At 41.5% G+C, this 25,323-nt stretch overlaps 1 protein-coding gene across 3 annotated transcripts; it reads right to left on the bottom strand.

The window, feature by feature from the left end:
* Positions 1–1,059: 1,059 nt before the first annotated feature.
* LOC121597052 (FK506-binding protein 2) lies at positions 1,060–24,334 on the bottom strand. 3 transcript variants are annotated; one of them, XM_041922524.1, is made up of 4 exons: positions 24,223–24,334; positions 21,314–21,491; positions 2,289–2,377; positions 1,060–2,210 (listed from the first exon to the last, which is right to left on the bottom strand). In XM_041922524.1, the coding sequence occupies exons 2-4, from the start codon at positions 21,487–21,489 to the stop codon at positions 1,840–1,842; spliced, it is 636 nt and encodes a 211-aa protein (XP_041778458.1). In that variant the 5' UTR covers positions 21,490–21,491; positions 24,223–24,334; the 3' UTR covers positions 1,060–1,839. The 3 variants fall into 3 exon arrangements, with proteins under 3 accessions (XP_041778458.1, XP_041778460.1, XP_041778459.1); XM_041922526.1 differs by lacking the exon at positions 24,223–24,334 and adding an exon at positions 23,370–23,505; XM_041922525.1 differs by lacking the exon at positions 24,223–24,334 and adding an exon at positions 23,217–23,363.
* Between the last annotated feature and the right edge of the window lie 989 nt (positions 24,335–25,323).

Below are 25,323 nucleotides of genomic sequence, written 5' to 3'. Positions count from 1 at the left end.
TATTTGAGAGGTGATGGGTCTGTTGAATAAGAAGGGGGTTTTCAAATTACAAAGGTTATACACAAATAAGAGAGGGACAAAAATGTACTGGAAATGAAGGTACTTTAGAAAATGTTCAAATAAGAGAGATTTTTCAAATTGGAGAGGTCTCAAATAAAAGAGGGTTTACTGTAGATCAATAGAAAATACTGAAATTGATTTAAACATTTGACTTTACTTAAAATTTTTCACGCTGAAAATATTGAATGATGAATATGATGAATTCAATGACAGATGATTATGAAAACTTATTCGTAACCAGACTTACCTAAACTAAAGACGGCGGCGGAAAAACGAGTATTTGAAGCTGTCATAATCATCACTGATCACAAAAAAGGCTTTGGTGGTCATTTACACTGTTACTAAATATTATGATTTTATTCTTCCCTTATCTTGAAGCTTAAAAATGTGAGACAATTCATTCTTATGATTGTGTGAACAGGTAAATTAATGTCTGTTCAAATACATATTTGTGAAATACTTTATGATAAAAAAACTGCATTACCAATTGTATTTTAACCAAATGAATGCACAGGTAGACAAATTGTCCTGTGTACTACAATAAAAAAACAGCCATAAAACCTCCTGAATGTATGCAATGCGATTTATTAGACAACTGTAAACAATTGTATCCATCACTCGACAATAGTATAAAAAATAAACAATTCAATGAAAAGAACAAACTAAATCAAACATTTGCGAAATTTTGGAACTGTTACATTTACAATATTTAGTCGCCTTAAACATTAACACACTTGGCAACATTTAACTAACACTCTAGTGCAATATAAAATCATATAAGTAAAATGGCTTGGATATCGGTATCAGACCATCCAGTGTCCTGATCATGCAGATAGAACAGTAATTCTCTTTTATTATTAAATTTCAATATACCGCAGCTGTTCTCCAATACCAATGACCAGTACATATGGTCGATGTTACTAGCTAAAGCACCTCTCTAGCACCTCCAGCATCCTGGAATTTCTTTCGTTTTACCCAATAACCAGTAAAACCCAGCAGTTCCTTTTCGTACAAATAGTTTATTTTCCGTGTTTGTGTGTTATGGTTGTTGTTCTTCTTGCTCCTGTGATATGTATTGTTCGTGTACATTGTAGTCGTTACCATGTGATGATGTGGACACGTTTTCGCAATGCTCAATGGCGTTACTACAATCATATTCCTCTAAAACTGAAACACGATCGCTCACCCACCCCCAAGTACTATTCCGCGTGATGTGAATGTATTTACACGACCAAAACCGAAAGCAAGAGAAAACGAATGGGAATGATTATGCTGCTTATGTTTGTTGGTATATGCGCTGCATATGTGCACCTCGAACCGTGCAACGGCGATGATGTGCGTTTGTTTCCGTTTTGGAGAAAAGTTCTGTTTGTTAGATTGTGTAACTGCATCTCTCGCTGTCTCTTTTTGAACGTGTAATTTCTTTTAAAATAAAGCTTTCCCACCCGACACAAACGAAACACTACCATGCAACGGAACAAAAAAGGATTAACTACCAAAAATCAACAAACCACTAACAACTGTTCGAAACCGTACGAACAAAGTCCCCAACTCTGCGTCTGCGTTGTGAGTGTCGGTGAGTTGTGTCTCGCGTACTAACTAACGTACGTTAAATAGAACCGTAAGTTGGACGTTGATTTCATCGACGTATTTTGTAAAACGTAAGGTGGAAGATAATTATAATAAAATTACTAAAAAACCGACGGAAACGACGGCTCCCGTCCACGTCCCACGGCCAGGGGACACTATCCCATGGAAGGGTGGGGGGGGGGCACAGTCTTACAGCTCGTCGTGCTTCGGTCCGGAGAACTCGTCGTGCGAGATGTAGCCGTTCTTGTCCTTGTCCTCGTGCTGGAAGATCTCCTCCACCAGCTTGTCGTGCTCGGCGATCATGTTCTTGATGTCCTCCGACTCCTGGCCCCCGTCGGCGGCGACCATCTGCTTCTTCAGGTACTCGCTCACCTCCTCGCGGCTCAGCTGCATGTCCTTGTTCTCGTCGATCTCCTTGAACACGTTGGTGGTTGGGGGCGAGTCGCCGATGTTGATCAGCTCGACGTCGAACACGAGGGTGGCACCGCCGGGGATGACGTTTCCGGCACCTCGGTCACCGTAGCCGAGCTCTGGCGGGATGGTCAGCATACGCTTCTCACCTGCAGTGGTTGACCAAAAGGGATGAGTTTGGTTGGAATATGGAGAATAAGACGATGAGGCTGATGCTGATGACTTACCGACGCACATGTCCGTCAGTCCCTGGTCCCATCCTTTGATAACCTGGCCGGCTCCGAGCTGGAAGGTGAAAGGCTGGTCACGGTCGAAGCTGTAATAAGGAAAGAGAGACCGGAAATTAATAAGATTGCGCGAGGTCTTGTTTTTGTGTGGAGGAGGTAAAAATTTCACTTAAGATGTTGTAATTTGTATAATAAACTAGTTAAGGCCCGGTAAAATCTACCGGATGTCCTCAAATTTCGAATTATTTTCAAACTCTACACGTTGCAACAACGATAACTCCTATTTGTTTTTATGCGTTAATGCATTTGTGGTGACAAATGTGTTAACCTTGTAACTTCCTGGACAGTTCTTACTGTACCTTGCAGAACCGTTAAATATCGATGAGGCTACTTTGAGCCAAGTCACGCAATTTTGTAATTTTCAAACTGATACGTTCCATGCCTCTGTTGACACAAATGTATAGTTTTTTTATTATTATCTTTTAGTAGTACGTGTTCATTCAACAGGTCTCATGGTACAGTCGTCAACTCGTACGACTTAACAACATGCCCGTCATGGGTTCAAGCCCCAAATACACCGTGCCGCCACACGTAGGACTGACTATCCTACTATGGGGGGAAATCAATAAGTCACTGAAAGCCAACCCCACAAGTGGGTTGGCAGGCCTTGACCGGCATCGGTTGTTGAGCCAAAGAAGAAGAAGAAGTTCATTCAACAACGTGTTCATTGAATAACGTGTTGATGTGCAGTGGATTAAAAAATTAGGGTGCCGCTAATACATATACAACATGTTTAGATTCAATCCCAATTACGTACGTATAACATACAATTTTTGAAATGCTCACTTTTGCTTCAATCCATTTTGTGTTTTTTGTGCCCCTTAACTGTAAGATTAAACTATAAAAATATGATATCGCACATGGTTCGAATTTCATCTCTACTCTTTTTTTCGACTTATGTTTCATACGTTAAGTAATAGATGCTTAGAACATTTTCAATGTAAATTTTCCCGGTCGCAAATTTGAAAAAGGTTTCCAAAAACGCCGTCAAAATTTCATTTTATTATTCTGAAACTGGTTTTGAAGTATTGAATGGAATTTGTATTTGTGTATGAGACAATTGTTATTGTAGCGCCAAATATCAAATTTTAATAGTGAACATATACCCTCATATAATCATTCCAAATGTGTAGTTCTAATATTCCGATCTATATTGTTATAGAAAAGAATGGTTCAACACTGTTATAGCCTTTCTTGATCAATTAACTAAATTCGCATTTACTTGCAAACTACTTTATTTACTCTTCCCGACCTACATTTTTCAGATTTTGCTTCTGTGACGTGTCCTTAAAGATAACGTGGTTGTTCTTAATCAACACCATAGTACGGTGATAGCATCACATGGTAGATATAGCTATCACTCTTGATAGATACAGTCAGAATCTTTTCAGCCCTCTTGGGCACGTTACAGTAAGCATAGTTTCATTGTGGATCATTCTGCAGTTGATGCTGATCCGGTTGAATGCAGTGCGCACGGTCGTCTCACCTAACGCGCAGTATGTTGTAGACATGTTGCGCAATGAACCATCTCTCCCTTTAGTGCTTTGTTCCGGAAGGACATCCTGAAATAAGTAGTTCTTCCCGCCCGCGAGCAAATCTTTACAAATTCAATTTTAACTTTCAAGCCATCAACATCCGCCGCTTTCTTGCTCGGAATTTCAGCAAGGCTTTTTAGCATATGGCCGCTCAGGGTCTCTCGGCTACATGCATCTCTTATTGTCATGCGTTTTCCTTGGCTTTATCAATGATTGAATGAATTGGAATATCAACTATTTTGGATAGTTTTCAAACATGTTTTTTTTAATATTGCCTTGAATATCTTAATTAATAATGGGAAGGGGTTTGATATAAGACACTTTATCATCAGGTGGCTAATTTGCAACTTTATTTATTAAAAAAATCATTTTATCCTATACCATGTGTTTTCAAATCGGTTTGTGTAAACAAAAAAATCTAAGTAACCATTGCCCTCATTACCCGCGGGCTGGCAGTGGTACATGGAGCAAGTCCTTTCGCAGCAACGCGCGTTGCTAAGAGTGTTCTGCTCTCACCGCTTTCTTTCTCTCTCTCTGGCTGAATGTTTACTCTCACGTCATTGTGGCGATTTTCGATTTTATATATAGTGAGAAGCCAAAAAACGGGAAAATTATTTCTTTTGTGTTATGCGCTAAACAGTAGTTTTCCCAAAAATTGCATAATTTTAGCTGTATGTAAGCTATGTGTGTATTGTTTATATAACTGATAAATACAGACTGTTCCATAAAAAAATCGGCTCAGTGTTATTAATATTCTACACTTTTGGCCTATGAAAACATCAAAACAAGAAGACTGAGCTGGTGAAATTCACATTGTAGCGATAATAAATGAAATAATTACACGTAAGCCCACGAACCAACACGAGCAAGTATCACACTAAATCCACTCCAAACACTGTCCGTTGATAGAAAAATTACATAAAATTTACCATTGTGCCCTTTACCACCCAAAACATTTGGTTCCAATAATTAAACAATGGAGAAAAGATGGAGAAACCCTAAATCCTTAGCTCTCTTTCTCACGCTCTGTCGTTTCCCGCCACGTGGTAAAGCTTGAATGTTATTTTTGTAATTAAAAGCAAATATTAACACATGCCACTTCCTTTCTTGGCGATGTTTTCCCAGCCTCCGAAGCGGGAAAGGGTGTAATCGATACGGAATAAGGACGCTCTCACACCTTTAACTGACACGTCGGTAGGTGTGTTTTACCCAGAAGGAGCCAAAATAAATCGGAAAGATTCGTTGGTGGAAATTGAAATAAGAATTCCAAGCTCCGAACGGTAGAACGAACAGCTTGCTGATCCGTCTGAAAAACGGAAAGGACTTTTTCAAACCACGCTGGTGCAAAATAAAACTCTTGCTCACATTTTACACCAATTGATGTGTGCTCCTTACACATGTGTGAGCGAAAAAACCTGCCACCCCCCGTGACATGTTGATTGGGATCGAAGGGAACAGGTTCGGCAAAACTGTTAGCATTAATAATTGAGCAGTGGTTCGATTGGTTTTTAGGTTCGGGTTTGGCCGTAGCGAAAACACTTCTTGCATCCCGATACACCCGGAGCGGCGGCCACGGTGATAATAATATCCGTGAGGTTTCGCCCCATCCTCTTGCCCTTCCGGCGGGTGCAATCTCCCGGCAGTCCATTTATATCGTCTTCTCGTCGTTCGACAGGATGTTTCGCTGTTTTTTTTTTTCTTTGCACACTTTCATACACTCAGCAACTATTCGGACGGAAGGGTTACAGCGTCGATCCGGAATCGCTACTGGGAAAGGAAATGTTTCCAGCCCCTAGGGGGGGGGGAAAGAAATTCTTCTCGATTTATTTGATGTGAGTTGGTGAGGCCATTTGAAAAACAAATCGACCCACGAGAGGGAGATAGAGAGTAAGAGCAGCATTCCGTCCCGAACTGGACCGGAACTGCACCGTGCCATCAAATCACTTTGCGTGAAAGCGTGTGTACAGTCCTTTTTCGCGCGTCGAGTCACCACTTTGTGAAAGTATTGGAGGACTGGGAGAACCACCGCCCGGGAGAGGCTTTAGCCACCCTTTAACCCCAGTACACACAGTTGTAAATAGTGCAGCTCTGCAGCTGGACGGAACGGTTGCGCGTGTTTGATAGCTCGAAGCAAAAACAAATAACTTTCGCAAACGAATTATCCAAGTCTTAAGCCCGGGCCGAGAGGACTTTAAGACCTTTCCCATCCCTGCGGGGCCGAGCCATCTCTTGAGCGAGCATCGGAAGTGTTGCGGATGCTACGATTACGGCTGCCACTGCTGGTGGAGAATATCTAAATTTTTTAAACCCCTTCGCACCACTTCCCAGTTTCGCTGACATTGGAGACGATTGGACCGGGGTTCGCTGGGCTGCAGGAGTCAGTGCAGACGGGAGCGAGTAGGTTTGAGGTATCTTATGATGGTCCAGCTGGTGTTTCGACGTGGTACGTGGAATTATTCACCGGAATGGTGGTGTAATAAAATCAAATAATCATGACTCCCCGGCAGTTGGTGCACTGCAACACGGAGGAGGGCCCGGGCTCAAAAATGGGGCTTGAAATGGGGCTGGCACAAAACTTTACTTTAATTTGTTTCGCCAGTCGGCGTTAGTAAACAGCTGACTGGAGGAACCGTCGGGATTGATCTTTTTGAATTTTTTTTTAAAGCTTTTGTATTCCATCCAGATTCTTTGTTTGGTGCTGACACTGCTTGAAATACAATGTAAAGTGAGGTTGGCTAATTGATATAATAGTATTTTTGTTAGCAATTATTATACGAAAAATTATACGAAATCATACGAAAAAATTAAATTCAATATAAATTTATATGAAATACTAATTTCGAAATCATAAATATAGTTCCTTGAGATTTTTTCAAGCTTCTCTTACAATAAATAAAATAAAATAGAACATGTTCATTTGCTGGACTTGGCCTGGTCAAATGGTAAAATGAAACATAATTATTAACTCTAATTTTATGCATTTTTAATGACAAATATTAGTTTATTTACAAATAAACATAATAGGTACTATTACATTTAAAAAAAGAGTTTAAAGACAAATTATAGTTTTACAAACTTTGAAACATTCAAGATCTACCAAAATTGCAGCTCTTCTGAAAACCATAAATTATTTAAAAAAAAAACTACAAAATGTGTCTAAAATTGAAATAGATGTATTAAAAAAATAATATAATTTCTATGACTCCAAGTTCTCCATTTGAAACATCAGTTACTTCATTGTGAGAAGCATTATTTAGTATTTATAAATATTCATTACATTAAATTGTTAAAGAAGAAAACGATAGAAAACAAAGCAAACTGTTTCAAATGACCAAAAAACTCAATTTATCTCCGACTTTCACTGTCTGGTATCATGCAGTGAATCATCACGAGCGAACTACAGGAAAGGCGACCCCTATGACGTCGACAATTAGCCACTCACGGGTTTGATCTATATTTGTTCATCCCTTATCAGTGAACGTACCCATCATTAGTATGTTAGAGCCACTTGCTAAACGATATGCAACCCTCTTCCATCCTTTTCCCACTGTAAGGGAAACCCCTTTGATGGTGCATTTCGCCTAACCGTGCGTTGACAGAAATTAGTAGTTTGCATTATTTATGAGCACCGAGCATGGCACATAAGGGCACGACTTTTCGCCTCACTGTTACACTTTTCTCCAACGCGTTGCTGTTTTATTTACCCTGCTTGACACTCTAACGGTACCTGGATGGTGGGGAGCGAGACAAGAACTGGGCCACCAGACGGGCAATAGAGTGTCGTTTTGCGGGCTGTTCTGTTGATGCTAATCGAAGGAAAACGCCAGCTTACGCTACGATTTCTTCATCTTTCCTTCCTTTCCGGGTTAGCCACGCGGTTCATTTGCGAATGGATAAAGTTGTTGTTATTCTTCGGCATTTAAAAAGCTAAAAAGTCCACGTTGATAAGAACGAATGAAACAAGTCGTACGTGGTTAGCTAAAATGCGACAAAAATCAAGCATTTTTTTTACTGAGGGTTGCTGAAGCAACGCAACCGCTGCTCTTCCGGCAAGAAAGAACAGCAAAGGCAATGACGGAGTGCGACACAACCCGTTATGTTTGCGCGAGAATGTACGACTGTTGGCGCGCTGTTTGCTGATGATGCGTACGTGAATCGCAGAAAAAAGTGCACGACAACCACGACGACGTGACGGGTTGACCGTGGTTACGCAACGGTTCGTGTCATGGAACCGGTTTGAAGGGTTTGGAACGATCGCGAATATATTTGCAGTCCAGCTGCTACGAAATGGTACGGTGCTCATCTTTTGGTCATCCATTTGGATGCATACAATTGTGGTGGTGGTGGTGGTTGATGGAAAGAATTGTGGACGAAGCATTGCATTGAGTACGAACGATACTGATATTGTTGGGTTACCCTAGCAAATGGTTGATTTATTGAATAAATAGAGAAGAATAGAGGTATCTTCAGAATAGTGGAAGCATGTTGTATCATATTCAGGTTGTGAAAGTATCTTCAGTGTATTTGATAAGGCACAAGATGTACTTTTGAGCTATAATTTACAGTTTTTGTAAGCCTTGTCATCAAAATGGGGTTACAAGAAGACATAATGTTCACTGAACGGACACATCAAGTTAAATGTATAGCGAAGTAAGCTATTTTACAGCTAACATTTATTACACGTGAAATATCTGACAGATAGCAGATTTCACCACAACCAGCAGATGAGAAACGTAAGCAAATGAAAAAGCGCAAGTAAATCATTTCAATATCTTTAATGTCAAGCATTTTGTTAATTTTCGGTCAATAGTTCATCTATTCTTCAATTATGTGATTGTTCTGCTTCAAAAGATATTCAATTATTGAATGAACATCAAAAGCGAAAGTTGTATATCTCCCAACCCATTAACGTCACCTGTCATTTTGGTGTGTATTTCACTCGGTGTGAGAGTTTTCGCGCATACCAGATAAAGAAAGAACTTGTGGTACCTAGGAGCTATTTAAATTTACATTTCACGGTCTTATCCATTTTTGTTTACAAAGTTTACATACTTGCAAGTTCGTCGTTTCTTTCTCAAAGATTCTTGCTGTACTGTTTTTGTTTGAATGTTTTCTTGGCCATTTTCAGATTATATCAAAGTTCTACGCGCTTTGTTTTCTTATGATAAGTAGCAAATCTCTTTCTTTGCTTGTTTCTATGTTTTTTTGGTAAAATGTTATCGTTTTCGTTACGTTTTGTTTCTAATATAGACAACTTAATTTAGTTAACCTTTTTCTACAATTTTCTTATACTTTAGAACTTGATCTATAAACATTTTAGTTTTGTTTTTCAATTCTGTTTCACCTATTTGTTTCTCCTTCGGCATTAAAGAAGTGTTTGCTTCTTGCAAAAATAGATGATTACCTTACACTTTAAATTAGACCTGCCATATTTGAAGAGTTTTCCCCCGTTCCCTTAAGGATAAAGCTTTCTTCCCCCAAACAAATGTTGCGCTTGGAAAAACATGAAAAATGACATTCATAAACAAATGCTACCAGTCCCTGGGAGCTTACCGCACATACTGCCAGCCAAAGGTTGACAATGTCTACATTATCTCGCTCAAGAAATGTGTCATCGAGCCGAGCTCGACAGCGTGGGTGACAGTGTCTTCCACTCTAGCATCCCGGTACAGCCCGATGTTTCTGCCGGAATGAACCCTGTCTGCTCGTTTACCGAGGCAGGGAAATACCCAGTTGGCCAGGAATCATATGTAAACCAGTGCCACCACCACCACCACCACCGAAAAAACAAACATCCCACCATTTTGGCCCGTAGACGGTGTGTCCCGGGCCTCACACAAACCGGAATTAGGAGGATCATTTTTCGACCAAATCCTTCCCGAAGCACATTCATTCGGTAAGACGTCGTGGCTCACTTTGCGGTGTCGGTTGTCACCTTGGATGGGAGCAACAGGATTTATTCGTCGCCGTGGTTTCCCTCAGCAATTGTGCTCCACAATTTTGTGAAAGCGGAGAGTGCAGCAAGTGTTTTCTTGCCGGAATGCCCCAGTGGAATTTGGAGGAGTAGGGGCAGGAAAAATCGTTTCCCTAAGACACACTCCACGCAGGACGGTTCATCGTCGTCGTGTCATGTTGATTGAGGCAATTAAAAATCATCCACCAAATTAGGCGCCTCCTTCCGTCACTCCGTGGCTCCGGATAGCGGGATGACAGACGGCAAATGGTGGCAAATAAATGTCTGGCTGCTCCGGTTCCGGATGTACACAAAGACTAATTGTGGTCATCAGAAATTGTGTGGAGAAATTTCGCACACGTCACCCGGGCCGTGCTTGGCCGTCCGATTCGGGGTGATTTAAGTGTGAAAACGGGGGGAATAAAAAAATAAGAATTATATAAACTTCCTTTGGCGGCGACGTGCAGTAAAGCTGCGGTGAGTGGGCATTTGATGGCACTTTCGACCCGTGCTGAAATGATCTTGAACCGTCCCAGTTTTGTTGTAATGTGATGGAGAATGTAAAAATAGACAGGTGAAAGTTGTGAATGAACCATATTCGGGAGAGGAGACTCTTTGTGTTTTTGTGTTGTGCAGGAGAGGGAATTGAGGGTAAGTCGTTCGCGTAGGTCACAGGTAAATCAAGATATTATGACTCCAAGCACATCCGGGTTGAAATTAAACGAATTGATTTATAACTGTACCGTACGAAAGGTAGCATCTACAGCCAATTGTAGCGATTCAAATCACACAACACCTGTTTGGCGTAGATTGAAGATGCTTATCTTCCTGTAACAATATTGTGTCAAAGACTTCCTTCCCCCACTTAACCACTGAAATCAACAAATATTCAAAACTGTCGCCATAAATATATCAATAACCATAACCATAAAATTACGACACGAAAAATCCAACCGATCGAATTTATGTACCCCTTTGCAGGGTGCAAATGCAGCAAAAAGAATCAACACAGCTTGTACCGGATGTTGCAAATTTGTTCTTAAAGATACGGCTAGGGAGTGAACAGAAAACACACATCCCGTACCACCGTGGGGCTTTATTTTACGACGCAATTGACGTTCGTTGTTGCCCATTTCGGTAGACTGTGGGATGACATAAAAACTATGTATGTTGTGTGGTACTCACGGCAGTACTGTTCAGAATACTAGCGCACAGGGTTAAAGGTAAGTACCAAGGAAGAGCACAACAGTACAACGGAGGCTGTTGCTTTAAGTAACCAAGGATCCCAGGTCAGCGTTACATTATTTACGTTTATGATTTGGTTGTATATTTTGCAAAAGGATTCTTCCGTCTGGTGGACCTTGTATGATTGAGCACAAAATGGTCAGTGTTTTTTTTTGCAAGGGCTTGAAGAATGATGTAAATTTTAATACAAAATTTCGCAGAGACTCGCGGAAATTATGATGCTGTAGCTTCTGTTGCCATTTACTCCGATGCTCTCAGCAAATTTTTAGTTTTTGAATTATATTTTAAGTCTTTAGATTGATGATACTTTAGGGCCTAGAATACACCTTTGACATAATAAGCTGTCTCAATCATTGCTTCATGTATGATACTCCATTCATTGATAATTGAATGAACACTTGTACAACATGTAAACTCAAAGTTAAATTTTAAAAGGGCCTTGGTTCATCTTAGTTTACATATAAAACTGATAAATTTTAGTGTTGGTTGATTTAATCATCATAAACCACACAGGAAAAAGCGATATAAGGATACAGTGCTAAATCGTCTAAAGTTACACACTCTGGTCACATGATGTATAAACAAGTCATATAGAAGCTCAACTTGAGTAAGATGTAAAAAAGAGAATTGAATATACAGTTGCAGTTGCAGTTATATTTTAAATAAAATGCTTTTTGTAACAATTTTTGCAAAAATAACCTTTGTAACACAGTTTCTCAATTAAGGTAACCTTTAATTCAGTTTCCTAACCTACTAATTCAGTCCAGCTGTACCATTAAGTAAAGTTTCGTTGAATTAAATTTCCAAAAGCTCCTTCAAAACATAACGAAAAACTTGTTTCCCAACCGATCCGTCGCCTATTCGATCGATCAAATTTCTGTAGCGACTAAAACTTTTATCACCCTTAACAACACAATTTTGTGATCAGGAAAGTGAAGGGGAAAGTGTCGCCAAACTTTGTACCCTGTTGACAGCCCTGTTCAAATGGCAGGCAAGGGAGCGACTGCTTTGCTTTCTTTGTGCTGTGTTTTATTTGCACTCTCACGTTTATCTTCGCTAGGATGACAGGGAGCGATACTGCTGCAGCTGCTTTTTTTGCAGCTAGTATGACGCTAGAACACGCGAGCAGATGCCGCGTGAACTTGGGCACCCGTGGACAGTGTGATCTCTGCGTCGACAGTCGATACGTCAGCAGCCGACAAGCATGCAGTATCTGTTTAAAAATTTATCAACCGAATTTGGATGGCGTTGGGTGTTTTCCACCCCCTTATCTTTCCTTATCCTTATAAAAATACGTTGGACCACAACTGTAAGATTTGTTTGTATGAAAACAGAGAACATGTTACAGTACACGTTCCGTGGAATAGTTGTACTGCTCCAAAATGAGAACTGTGAGAGTGTGTGTGTGCTCTTACTTGAATTTTACGATGCCATCGTTCCCGAATTCCAAGACCCAACCCAGGGTTTCATTTCTTTTGCTGTGCTCATTTGAACCCTTTCCTTGAAGGCACAGCCATTGCCTTTGGGTTGATACATTATGCATCGAGACAGGAGTAGCGCAGCACATGAGGCTTTCGCTTGACTACTTCATCAAAATCGTTTAGATTTATCTCACCTACATGTCAGGAATACGCTTACTGACCGCGCAATCGATCAGGGGAAGTTTTAAGTGTTGATTAAAAAAAAAGGAGAAGCACAAACCCTTTTTTTGTGGAAGAAAAATTGGAAAGTCGGCCGAAACTCTTAAAGAGGTTTCTTTTAAAAAAGGTGAAGAATTTTAACACTTTGAAACAAGGATCATGTTAAAGAGCTTTGGTTTCACACTGTGCCAACATTATAGCATGTAAATGTGGTATAAAATTACACCTTCGAGTCTTCGCCGAGAATACGCGAAGCATTACGGTATGGTAACGCGTCCCCCGGCGGGTGCCTTCGTTCGCTCCAACCAATTGCGAATTGTTGATGGCAATGGAAACAAATACCGACACATTGGGCTAGGCGAATCGCCTCCCGGTACTGCTAAAGCTCCCACATTTATTCGCGCCCAGGATTTGGAGGTTTCGCTTCCGTAATCCCTTCGACCGTGTGTGCGCGTTGCAATTGTAGGAGTAAAACCAGTTCGGTTAGGGTTACTTTTTGAGGGGCTGGAGATCCCATGGACTCCCAACTGCTCTTATGAAAATGAGACAAGTGTAGTCATACATATTAGATTTTTTGCATGAATATCTGATTTATCCAATTGTTTTTATCCACAGCCGTTGCGAAATTTCCTCCCCATTCATTGCTCTAGCTCCGCGGTGCGGTTGTTGTGTGCAAAATTGTTACCTCCCCCCGCAATGTAGACTACGAAGTGCAATGCAAAAACAGATAGGTTTAGGCGATGGAGCAGGATCTCTTCCCACGAACAGAGATAAAATTGCTTAAAACAACATCGCGCGCACTTCAGCTACGATACGGGAGCAAAAGTTTCAACCTCGGGACGAACCGCCCCGAAGTAGTGCTCGAACACGGTCGCATAGCACATGTATGAGCATCCTTGAGTGGCCGATTAAAGGGATTTACCGGAAAAGCGGGCTGGCAAACAGGCAAGCATGCAAACTCAAACGGCTAACGTGTAACGGGCAACGGTACAGCCTACACGGCAGTGCCACGGTACAAGGTAGCAAGCATAAAAGGTTGTGTGGCAAACGTGCACACGAGAAGCGAGATCAAATGGGAAACAAATTTCCCACTCATAAAACATTTTCCACCTCCAGTGCATGAATCTCGTGGCACGGTGTTTTGGAGCGGTTGAAAATTTTATAATGATGTTATGACGACATCCTGTGGACGGGACGGGAAGTGTGTGAAGAGCAGAGAGGCGCCATAAGAACGCTTAATTTATCACTTTTCCTCCGTTTGTGTGGTGGAATCGTTCTGTTGCGTAGCAGGAAGCTCAAATAATAACGCACACATCCTAACTCCATCACGTGAGCGTTTTGAGTGGTATGAGTGGTAAAAATTCATAACAAAATCCCCTTCAGCATCCTCATCAAGACGGTTGATGACATATTGCTACCCTTTGACTGAGGAGATTCTTTTCCTATCTCTTGCTCCCGTGGTCTGACCACGCGGCTAGACGAGCGCTGCCCGACCTACACGCAGCGGAGCGTAAAGTGTCTTGTCATAAAAATTGAAACTTTCTACGATGCAAAAGCAGCATTTTTATAGTCGCTCTTTCGGTGTGATAAGATGCAAGACACCACACAGAAGAAGAGGCGGGTAAAGACAGAGGAGATACACAAGGTGGGTGGATACTGCTTCTAGACACGCCACAGGCCAGTCACAATATTTCCGGAAATTAGCTCGATAGAATGTCATTACGGCTCCTGTCAGCTCCTGTGGTGGCTTCTTATGAGCCCTTCGCATGGCACGCTTATCTTGCAGTTGGCGGCAAACGCTAGCCTGCCTTCTTTTGAGATTTATTAACTTTGCTGTGCTTGCCGTGCAGCTCGACCAGAATGACCCGATTATGTTTCAATTTGTCGCTACTTGCAGTTGCAGCTAAAAAGGTAAACGGGGTGAAGGCGTAAGATTACGGCCATAAAACTTGAGGTAGTCCTTAGAGGAGATAGTTTTAAAGACAGGGATGAAACAATATAGTTTTAATTGCGTTTAGAAGAGACAATTGTATATATCTTTATGTATGCAATAATTTAAGGACAGCTAAAAAGTAATTTTTTTGATGATTTCTTGGTTTTGTTAAAAAAGTATCTCACTTTGTTTCGTATTTATAAGTTTTAGATGTCTCTTAAATAGTTTAAAAGTATTAAATATCTCTTGTTTAAAGTCTAAAGGTTATGTAATTTTTGGATATTTTTTGGCGTATTAAAAAGAGAGAGTCTTAAGTCTTAAGAGAGTTCCTAAGAGTCAAAAAGAGTTCTTAAAAATAATAAAAAATACTTCAACTAAAATAACAGTTTTATTTAGCTTTTTTAACGTTTCTTTTTGATCAATATATTCAGTTATTGAAGTGTTGAATTATCTATTGAGGAGTTCGATTATCACATAAAATGTATACTACAACACTTCATAATTATGCATTCTTCAATTTCATTTTAAAATTGTTATCCATGGCTAAACATACTTGTTTATGTTCATAAATAAGGTTTACTCGAGATTTAAATTTAAATAAAATCGTTAACCTGAAAATTACACTTAAATTTGGAGCATTTCTGGCATAACGCATACCGAGTCCTGATTGATTGAATACACCTCGGAACTCCCAGTGCTGCTTTGCATCTCTCATGTCTACCCTCTTATCAGCAACAATGCGCCCTTGTATGTTATCCAAATTTCTTACCCAAAGCTCCCATACGTGCACATCAATGGAAGCAGTGATTTTCCGGCATTACATCAGCAATCACTCACGTTTCTTGTTACTCTCCCTTTCAGCCCGACAATCAAACTCATTCCCACCGAAGGGACTTTGGTGGCAAGCAAACAAAAAAAAAACACTCTCTTTTGCCCCGAACGTGTGCAAAAGTCCTTAATTTAGTTCACTTTTCTTGCCGTTCCCGTTGAAGAGAAGAAAAATCCCAAACATGTGCTTTAGCTCCATCGATACTAAACGGGGAGCTGCTGCAGCATTGATGGGACGCAAAGGTACAATGTCCTGTTAGTAAACGATCGTGCAACGAGCAGCATATCCCCGAACAATTCCGGCTTCGCAGCGCAAACAAGAATCTCGGAACAGCGCGATCTGCTTCATAATTGATGAGATTGAAGTTCATCTTTCAGGCCTTCGGTGCGTCTTTTTTCTGCTTCTCAGCTAACGCTGTCTCCTGACCTCTTTTTTCGCCTTTTTTTTCCTACGCAACGGCGTTGAGGGGTTGTAATATGACAAAACTTGATATCCTGATGCGAGACCATTCGTCCCCGAGGACGATAAAACATATGCGAACCGCCGAGGAAAGAGGTACATGCCATGGCTGTGTAACCTACACTGAAACCATCCGTCCGACCACACCGGGCAACTGAGCAAAGTGTGCAACGAGCCTTGCTGCAATATTATGTCCCATTTTCCGGGCTCTTTAGCAATGTTGAAGCGCCAGCTTTGAGCCGTGCAGGAAGAAGCATCTTCCCCATTCCCAGCGTAGCTTTGGTAGACAAACTTGCTTCCCGCTTTGAGGATGATCATGTTCTTACCAACTGGTTAGTAGTGGTTTTTCGCGATTTCCGTTCACTTTACGTACACGTTTGTGTGTGTGTGTATGTGTATTTTTGTTTCCCCATACTTGAGAAGATTTTTTCCTTCGCCGTTTTAACCGCTTTGCCGACCATCGTATCACGTCGGCTCGCTCGGAGGATTGTAGCGAACCAGTCAGCATACTACTGTTCGCGCCAGCTACATGAATAATAAACACGTTACACGGGCGGGTGACATTAAAGTGCTACTAAAATACCGCTTGTGTTACTTTGCTCACCGTGTTCGTAAAAAAAGGGGGTGCTAGTGTGCACTCACACCCAGCCAGGACATGGTGATCTAATGCTGTGTGGCCATTGACGGTGTGTCGGTGTGTTGTTTTTATGCTTCCGGGTACTAGCGGGTACATTACCGGGTGAACGGTACAAACGACATTCTTCCGTGTTGCTCGCGAATAAGTCGGATTAATTTTCAAATTGACCATTGGGAGTGGAGTGAAACTGTTCTACAGGCTCCACTCTTTCAGTTTGCACACTTGAAGACCTCTCAGGTTTTTACAATAAATCTTACCGAACATAAGCGTGCGGTGGTAAAAGATGGTTGTTTTAAAAAGAGGAGCTTTTTTAGCTTTTCACTTGGGTGCTACATTAAGCTTAAGGTGCAAATGAGCCGGTTCAGTAAATAAAGATGACCTCTGGTAAGAGGTTCAGAGACCATTTGTGTTGGTTGATGTTAGATATGGAGTTAAAAAAGAATGAAACTAGCTCTGCAAACATGTTTCGGTTGGAATTTAAAGACTTCAGTTGACATTTTTCACTTGCAAGGAATCCACGTGTTTTCCGAATTTTCTATTCATTGATGTATGTTGATGACTAACCATTGGAATGCAGACAAATAAGGCAAACCCTTTACCCTTCAATGAACGCATGCATACCACGTGCGGTGTCGTATTTTGCTGGATTGCGCAGTTCTTCCATGCAGAACATGAGCGGTATAAAGTTCTTTTTTTACTTTAGACCAGGAAACTCAATGGCTTTAATTGTGCCTCTGAAGTGTACAAGGATTTATAGCAAGAAAAAGAAAATAAATTCTGACTATGGGCTTCTTTCCTTTTTAAGATCGTTGTCAGAAATTTCAGTCTTTCAGCTGTTTGCATAGTATAGCAGTTTTTTAAAATTATTATTAATAAGTTACCAGAAAAAGTACAATTTGAACATTATGAATCAATACCAAAGTTTCATTTTCATATTAAAAATACATGAGTCATGTGGTGTTCCTTCCTACCTACAAATACTGAACAAATCGATGAACCTCGTAAGTCAAGCACTGTGTAGCTAGGAAATGGACTGTTTGAAAGAATTATGCAATAAAAATATTGCAATTATTTAACACAACTGCACATCAAACTTAAGCTACAGAAACTCTTTACAATATGCATATTTTCACGCGCATGATCATCGGTTACATTCACTGCACTGAGGCTCCACCAAACAAGCCTAATACCTTCCAAAGGGTAAACCACTGTCAGCTGTCAGAGGGCCAACGAGCCATACATTTTTGTTCAAAAAATAACATAATTCACTGTGTGGAGCTTCCCCATCGGGTGCTAATGAAGGTGCTCGTATCAGATAATCCACCCAACCATATCGGTGATGTAAAAGCGCGCCCGCCGTTGCTGTTTACACCTTACCTGGAGCATTACATGGAAACGTGTGTGCACAGTGCTTAACAATTAAACAAACCCATTTTTTCTATTCACTCCCAAAGGAGGCGGAACGATTGTTTCCCCATTCCGGCGCGTCTGGTCGGTGCAAATATCCGCTTAAAGTGTGCAACCAATGCAGTTTCGGTTAGGCGCCAATAACCCGCATGCAACAGAGTTATGCTCATCGTGTTTGTTTTTTGTGTGTGTGCCTCCGCACTCTCTTCTTTCTTCGGCGCCACATTGTTAGACGTTTGAACAGTAGTTCCCACGTGTTTCCCACTGATGGCGGGAAATAAAACCCATGCATTTCACTTCCCTTTTCCATTTCGAAGGGCAGATGCCTTCCTGCATCACGAAGCAAACAGTGACTTCGTGATTATGGCTTTCTATTTCAAAGCACTCCCTGTCTCTCTCTCTTTGTCTACTAACAACCATCGGGGAGCATCAGGGGAGCCCGCCTACCGGCACGATTTAATCCACGCGAACTCTGTGGTAGCTGCACCAAAATGCTATACTACAGTGTGTCCTAGGTAATAGTAAGAAGGAAGCTAAATAATAAAAAACTAACCAACTTTCTATCTCTATTTGGTGGAATGTCCGTTTTTTGCACAAAACGGAAGCTCCACTTGCACAATTTCTACGTTTGTTCAAGTGTGGCGTTTTGCCCCTAAAAAAGTGACAGTTCTCTTGCTTTTGTTTTTGTTCGTTGCGTTCATCGCGATGTAAAACACGTCACCAGCTGCGTCTGCTGGCGCCACCATGCCGTGAAGCCTTTTCAAAACGCTTGTCCTGTTAAACACGAAAACGATGTGGAAGTGAAAGTACTCAGTATCAGTACACCGCGTCCGTAGCAGTAACAGTAAACCCCCCCCCCCCCCACACACACACACACACACACACACACACACACACACACACACACATATATTCCCTAATTCTTCAGCGCAAACCGCAGCCGGGCGGTCCAGGCACACATAATCATCGTTAGACGATTTGTAGGAGATTGCCCTCGGGACCACCGCTCCTCAGGACCGATGGGTGTTTGGGTCGCGCACTTTACGTAATATACGCGCACCGACCGATGGCACTAAAACGCAGTGTGAAACGCAGCGATAAAAACACCTTCACCGTTTTGCTGCACTTCGATGTGCGGGATGCGCGAAGACTCTTCAATTATTCGGCCAGCGATGATAGTTTGAATAATTGAACGGTAGGCTCGGGTGCGTCTTGGTTGGGTTTTGCCAATGTCGTTAGGATCGTTTCAAATCGTTATGCATTCAACGTGGATAAGATGTATTATGCATAGCAGGCATTGCAAAAAAAGGCGTTCCAAACTCACGGTAAGCGATCGGTGATTACTTCTGGCGCGTTAACGATGCGTCGCCACTGCAAAAAGATCTTTCGATGCCTCTTTTCGTGCAAGTGGAAACCAAAATGTTGGCCTTCATCTCAGTAATTAACGCTTGGCACCATGACGCGATTATAAACAAAAAAGCGGCTTTTGTGAGTGAAGATGGGCTAAATAACACCAAAGGTACGCCGAAACAATGTTTCAATATGGCTCATGTACTTGAAATTGATGGGAACGATTTGATGTGATCACTAAACACGAACCAATCTTCATGGTTTTGTGGTTGCATCTGGCACGTGATGAGCATTAAATGATGAGAAAGTTTGTCCTCGGATGATGAAACACGAAAGAGTGTCGTTTTTAGTGCGACACAAAAGTGTGTTTCAGGGAAAAGCGCCTTATTTACTTGCATCAACCATTACGTTCCCCGTTTTCAATGTTTTAATGCATCGTAGAAAGGGTTTTTGCTCAATAAGTTGTCACAAACAGTTTTGGATTTGGAAGGAAAACTCCTTTTCCCTTTCTTTTTAATCGTTCAGTCATCGACAGCTCATCAAGCACGCTTCAGTTCAAGCTCGATTACAAACTGTAACTAATTCGTGCTAACCTCTTTCCCTCAGAACGACCTGCTGTCATTGGCAGACTCTACATCAGATCAGTGTTACGGTGTCATCCCCTCTCCGTAACATTACACAATCGCCGTCTCGCTTCGGCTTCTGTTCGTTCTTTCGATGCAGCACAGAATGCAAATAGCACCGGACACGACAGCCACCGTTCCACCGTATCGGAAGTGCTTTTCCGTTTGCCACCCGAAAGATGAACCTGTGCCCAAATTGATTCCCCCATCACCCCATATCCCTTGCTTGCCAGTGAGTCTCTCCGGAAAAATCAGTCACTCAAGAAACGGTGGTATTATTCCCACATAAATCTGCAAACCTACGAAGCATCAAAACGGTCCGGAGGCTACACGGTCTTATATGGCCAAACTCCCGCGGAGGAGGGGTTGTCGTAAATCGTTTTACTGATGGTGCGTACCGGGCGCGGGCGAAAAAATACGCTCCCGCCTTGGCCGATTCCTCAAGGGCTGTAGCTTATTCATAAATGATGAGGCCAAATCGCTCATGTTCGTGACAAAGGGGGAGGTTCTTTCGAGGTGCGTTTGATGCGGTAGGTAAGATAATTGCTTAGAAGATTGAGGTTTTTACGAATAAAGATTTGAATAACATGGCAAAAAATGGAAAATTGTGAGAAAACTATTTATGTATAATTGAATATATAGAATTTTAAATTAAACAACTTATTGACCGTAATGCACGCAGCTACCTTTAATCAAAACTATTAATCTATACAATTCTCGTCTCGATGTTACCATAAATCAAAAAACATCCTGATAAACATCGCGAATAATTCCCCAGCATAAAAGCAGCTTCAGCCGAGCACAATGTTCGGTTGGCCGACTCATCAGCTGCATAAAGATCACCAAACCACCCAGACACACTGTAGCCGTACGCAATGCGGTTTTCCATTCAGCAACTACGCAGCAACGTCACGTGTGAAAAGCTTTATTGAGAGATTGGTAATTTATGGCAAACTGTAGAATGTATTGCCCTTGCCTGTCTTTACACACGCGCACACTGCATGCGACCGGTTGGGACGTAAAAGCGATGTAAAACCGTTGGTCACGAGGAAAAGTGAGTGACAAAATGCGTCTGTGGTGGCACCTATTGACACCTCCCTCCGTTTGCTGACCGGTGGGGACCGAAAAATGGGACCGCCGACGGATTATCAGTTGAATGTTACCGTGTCAACCCCTTCGCGTGTGTGTGTTTTGTGCACAGAGAGAGAGTAGCATCAATTTTCCCTCAAATGCATCGGCGAACGCTGATAAGCCGCGCTTCAGTACGCCGTGCAACCGTACTGTTAAGGTTCACCATAATTAGACCATTCGGCGGAGGCCGTTTTAACACATTTTCACCACCATCAGCACCTACCTGGAGTCGAATTTGGTTCCGTCGGTCAGCTTGCCGGTGTAGTGCATCGTCAGCATGTCGCCGTTCTTCGACTTGACGGTGCAGCCCTCGGGCACGCTCACCACGTCCACCTTCAGCTTGGACTCGCAGATGGCCACCGCCACCAGGCACGACAGGACGATGAGTTTGGAAAGCATCTCTGCAAGGGGGAAAATAATGGACAATGGTAAAATCAATGGAATCGCGCGATAGGGAGGTAATTTAAAACAGGACAAATCATAATAGAAGTGTGGAGATTATGGTCAGTGTGTACTGAAACTCTTATTCCTCACAAGTATTTTTTTTACTTGTAACAGTTTTGAAACGGTTGTGAATCAATTTTGAAGAACTTTTGCATTTGAATGAACTGTAACTATATTAATAATAAAATAAATCTGTCATTTTCTGGTACATTTTGTTGACTTCTAACCTATTATATGTTCAATTGATGAAGAAATCTCTTCCAAAACCTTCTTGATCTTTATTCTTATAAGGAACGTTTGTTACCTATTCCTATTATAATCCTTTGTTAAAAGCCATACTAGTGGGAAATATATTTAATAGGCATAATAGCCAAACGTTAGAACAGAACTGCTCAGCATTTTACACGTTTATAACAGTAGCATTTTGCAATAAATTACAGTTGTTTTACTGTACCATTTCACAAATAAGTTTGTTGCAAAGTATATTAAGAACGATCAAAACAAGAAACAAAATTATATGAATATACAATGTATTCATATGACCAAATTGCTCAAATCTATGCTATACTAGCTACAATAAATTTGTAATTGTAGGTTATCAGTGAAATTGAATTAATGTTGGATGAAAAACGTATTAATTTCCATCAGTAATCTCTCACTTAGCTATATTACTCAAGTCTAAATTTTCATGTTTGTGTATCAAATAAACTATTAACTTCGTTAATCTTCTTAAACTTTGATTTCATGGTCTTAACTACGTTTCTTTTTTAATAAACTGTTTTTGAAACAGTGAAGCTCTTGGTGCACCTGGTATTTCTATTATTTCGAAACGTTTCGCGCAATCAGACACGATTACTTTCGCCCGCGCGTGCACTCCCTATCGTTATCGTGTGTGAGTTGTGACCTTTTCCACTCCTCCGCCTTGTGTGGTGCTGCGTTCCCCACACGATAAGAGCTTACGTAACGATCGCAGCAGCAAGGCAAATTAGAAGCAACAAAAAAGAGCGCAAGCAAAAGCCAATAATCAAGCGATAAATGCAACGCAAATTTGACCTTGCACTTGCCCCCTCACATACACAGCAGGGGTGAACTGCAACAAACGATCGGTCCGCGATCGTGACCGTGCAGTTGCCAGCGCACAATGTTTCTGTGTTGTGTCCCACTTTGCCCAGGTTCATTCTCATCCTCATGCCTAAAAAGGGCACATGCATTCGCTTAACCTGGAATGTTGCATTCTACCAGTTGTGTACTAAAACATAAAAACAACTGGTGACCGCGTATTCTCTCCAGCACGATCACCTACTATGCACACCACGATCGTGGTTTCTCCTTGTTGGTAGACATTAGACGGGGCTCGATAAACGATCGTCACCCTCTTTCCGTATTATAACGGCATTTGAAAGCTAGCTCTTTGGCTGGCGTTGGTACAGCCCCTCATGGAAACACCTGGAACACGGTCGCTCCACTCATGTTGGCTGCCGCCGGTTTTCGGCATCTCCCGGGAAGGTATTCGAAACGTTCACTTTTTTTCCACTACCGCCCCAGCCGGGCGTTGTTTTTCTCCATTCGACAGAGAATGCCACCCATTTATCCGGTTTGCAGCGCCAAAACCGGATCTATTCCGGCGAGGATCCGGGAATGCGATTTCTCATGAACGATGTTTTTTTGCGAACACTACTAACCTTTCGCTCGTTTTCGTTGCACTCTTTTTCTAACTAAACAGACACAGCACAGAAAATTAAAAAAAAAACAATTGCAATATCTAAGCGGAGCTTAATAGTGGAGAGCAAAAACTGAGGCCAAGCTTAACAACAAACAACACCACAAGCACGCACCGCAAGAATCCGACCGCGGCAAAGACCCGGTACTCGTGTGGAACAGAGCTGAGGACGCACTGAGCTGCACAAGAAGCGACGAGGTATAGGCGACCGCCGTCGACAGCGAGCAGATTGAAAGTAGTCCAGATTGCTCCCGGGCAGTAAACTTTCTTCGCGACTTATGCGCGCCGTCCTATCTCGGTGTGCGCCCCTGGAGGGGAGTAACAAACTCGCCTCCTTCCCCGGATACGTTCACTGTGCTTGCGGCACAGGGTTTGCAGAGGGTGGTTGCAAGGGACCGGTTCATGCCGTACTTGCTTATGTTGCAACCACCACCACCACCAACGTCACAAATCGAGCCGTCTCGCTTTAACTCAAGCTAGCTTTTAGTTGCTTCTCATCTCGCTGTTTTGTTCATCTCGCTCGGCTCTATCTCGGTTTCACTCTCCCCCAAACAGACACACACCTAAACCTTCGCACGCACGCAAAAACATGCTGATAGGGAAAAGTGCCGATGACGTTTGCAGCCGCTAGACAGCCCGGTCCGAGGGCGAATTCTACAACTGCGCCACGTTGGAAGTAAACGTCCCGAAAGACGATCATCGTGCGATTTGGAACGGTTCTTGGAACGTGGCACGTTGAGGTTAATTGTTCGACGAAAAATAGTTTGAGAATTTCTGTGATTACAAATTTGGACGTAAGAAGTCGCACACAGACACACAGAGAGCACCTCGAAAGAACCAATCGCTGTTGACAACGTGTCCACGCGGTGTTGCCACAAATACCTTCAACTTTCAAAAACGGATCTAAGGAACAGAAAATCTTAACGAGCACAACACTCTGGGCAGCTTCTACACAGCCGTACACTCACCTTTTTGCTTGCTGTGCGGTCTATCACTGTTCTACTACTAACTATTCCGTTCCGTTCGAGCTCACACACCGACTGTACGGACGCTCGCACGGGTTAATACTTGTACGCTTCCGAACAAACCGCCACAATACACCAAAACACGCACGGTGAGCCGTCACAATACGATGGTGTGAGCGGAATTCCGATAGCGGATATCTTGACACATGAAAATCAATTGTGTTGGGCTTTTTTTTGGGTGGTTTGATAACATTGTTTTGCATCTAAGGGACTGACTTGCGTGATATTTCGTATTTTTTTGAGTTTCGGTTATTTCGGTTAAAACAATCTTTTTGGTATAAAGAGAAAAAATTATCTTTAAAATAATTCATTTATTTTTATATGATAAGATGCAATGAACTCAGTACATAGGTGATTAAGAAAATGATAAATTTCCAAAAATTAAAAAAAAGATAAAAGTTGAAACGTTCTCCCACTGTGTGCTGTGTATTGGAATGTACGCATACCACCATTACACAGATTACAACGCGTTTGGGGTGGGTTTGTCGCGATTTGCTCGAATGAACACACTATGTTACAGTGTGTGTGTGCCGTTTTGAATCAGATGATAATGTAAGGTGAACTTCTATCGAGTATGTTTGTACATACATTTTTGTAGCTCCCACATACAAATGAATAGGATTACGATTTACGTTTTATATCGAACTTTTTATAATGAATTCTGTTTTGGGTAGAATATTTATCAAAAGAATATGTTAAAGTATTTCAATATATTTTTATGTTTGTGAAGTTCATAGCGTTGAATGAAATGTTCATTTACAAAGCTAATAATGTAATAATTTATTAATAAATTTAAAAAATGAATATCTTTTAAAATTTGAAGATATAAAGACCGCCCTTAACCAAATTAGTCAACTAACTTACATAAAACAATACCAATAAAAGATGTTGAATCAACATGAAAACTGGCAAATATTTTTTTATGATCTCCAACTGTTGTTCAATGGCCTAGAAGTATGAATAAAACGTCGATTTAATTTGTCCATGTTTATCTAAATATCACTAACAAATGTTATTGTGATTAATTGCTGTTGCATACAACTT

Source organism: Anopheles merus, chromosome 3R (assembly GCF_017562075.2).
Source record: "Anopheles merus strain MAF chromosome 3R, AmerM5.1, whole genome shotgun sequence".
Lineage (NCBI taxonomy): Eukaryota > Metazoa > Arthropoda > Insecta > Diptera > Culicidae > Anopheles > Anopheles merus.
This window is presented reverse-complemented; position numbering and strand designations above follow the sequence as displayed.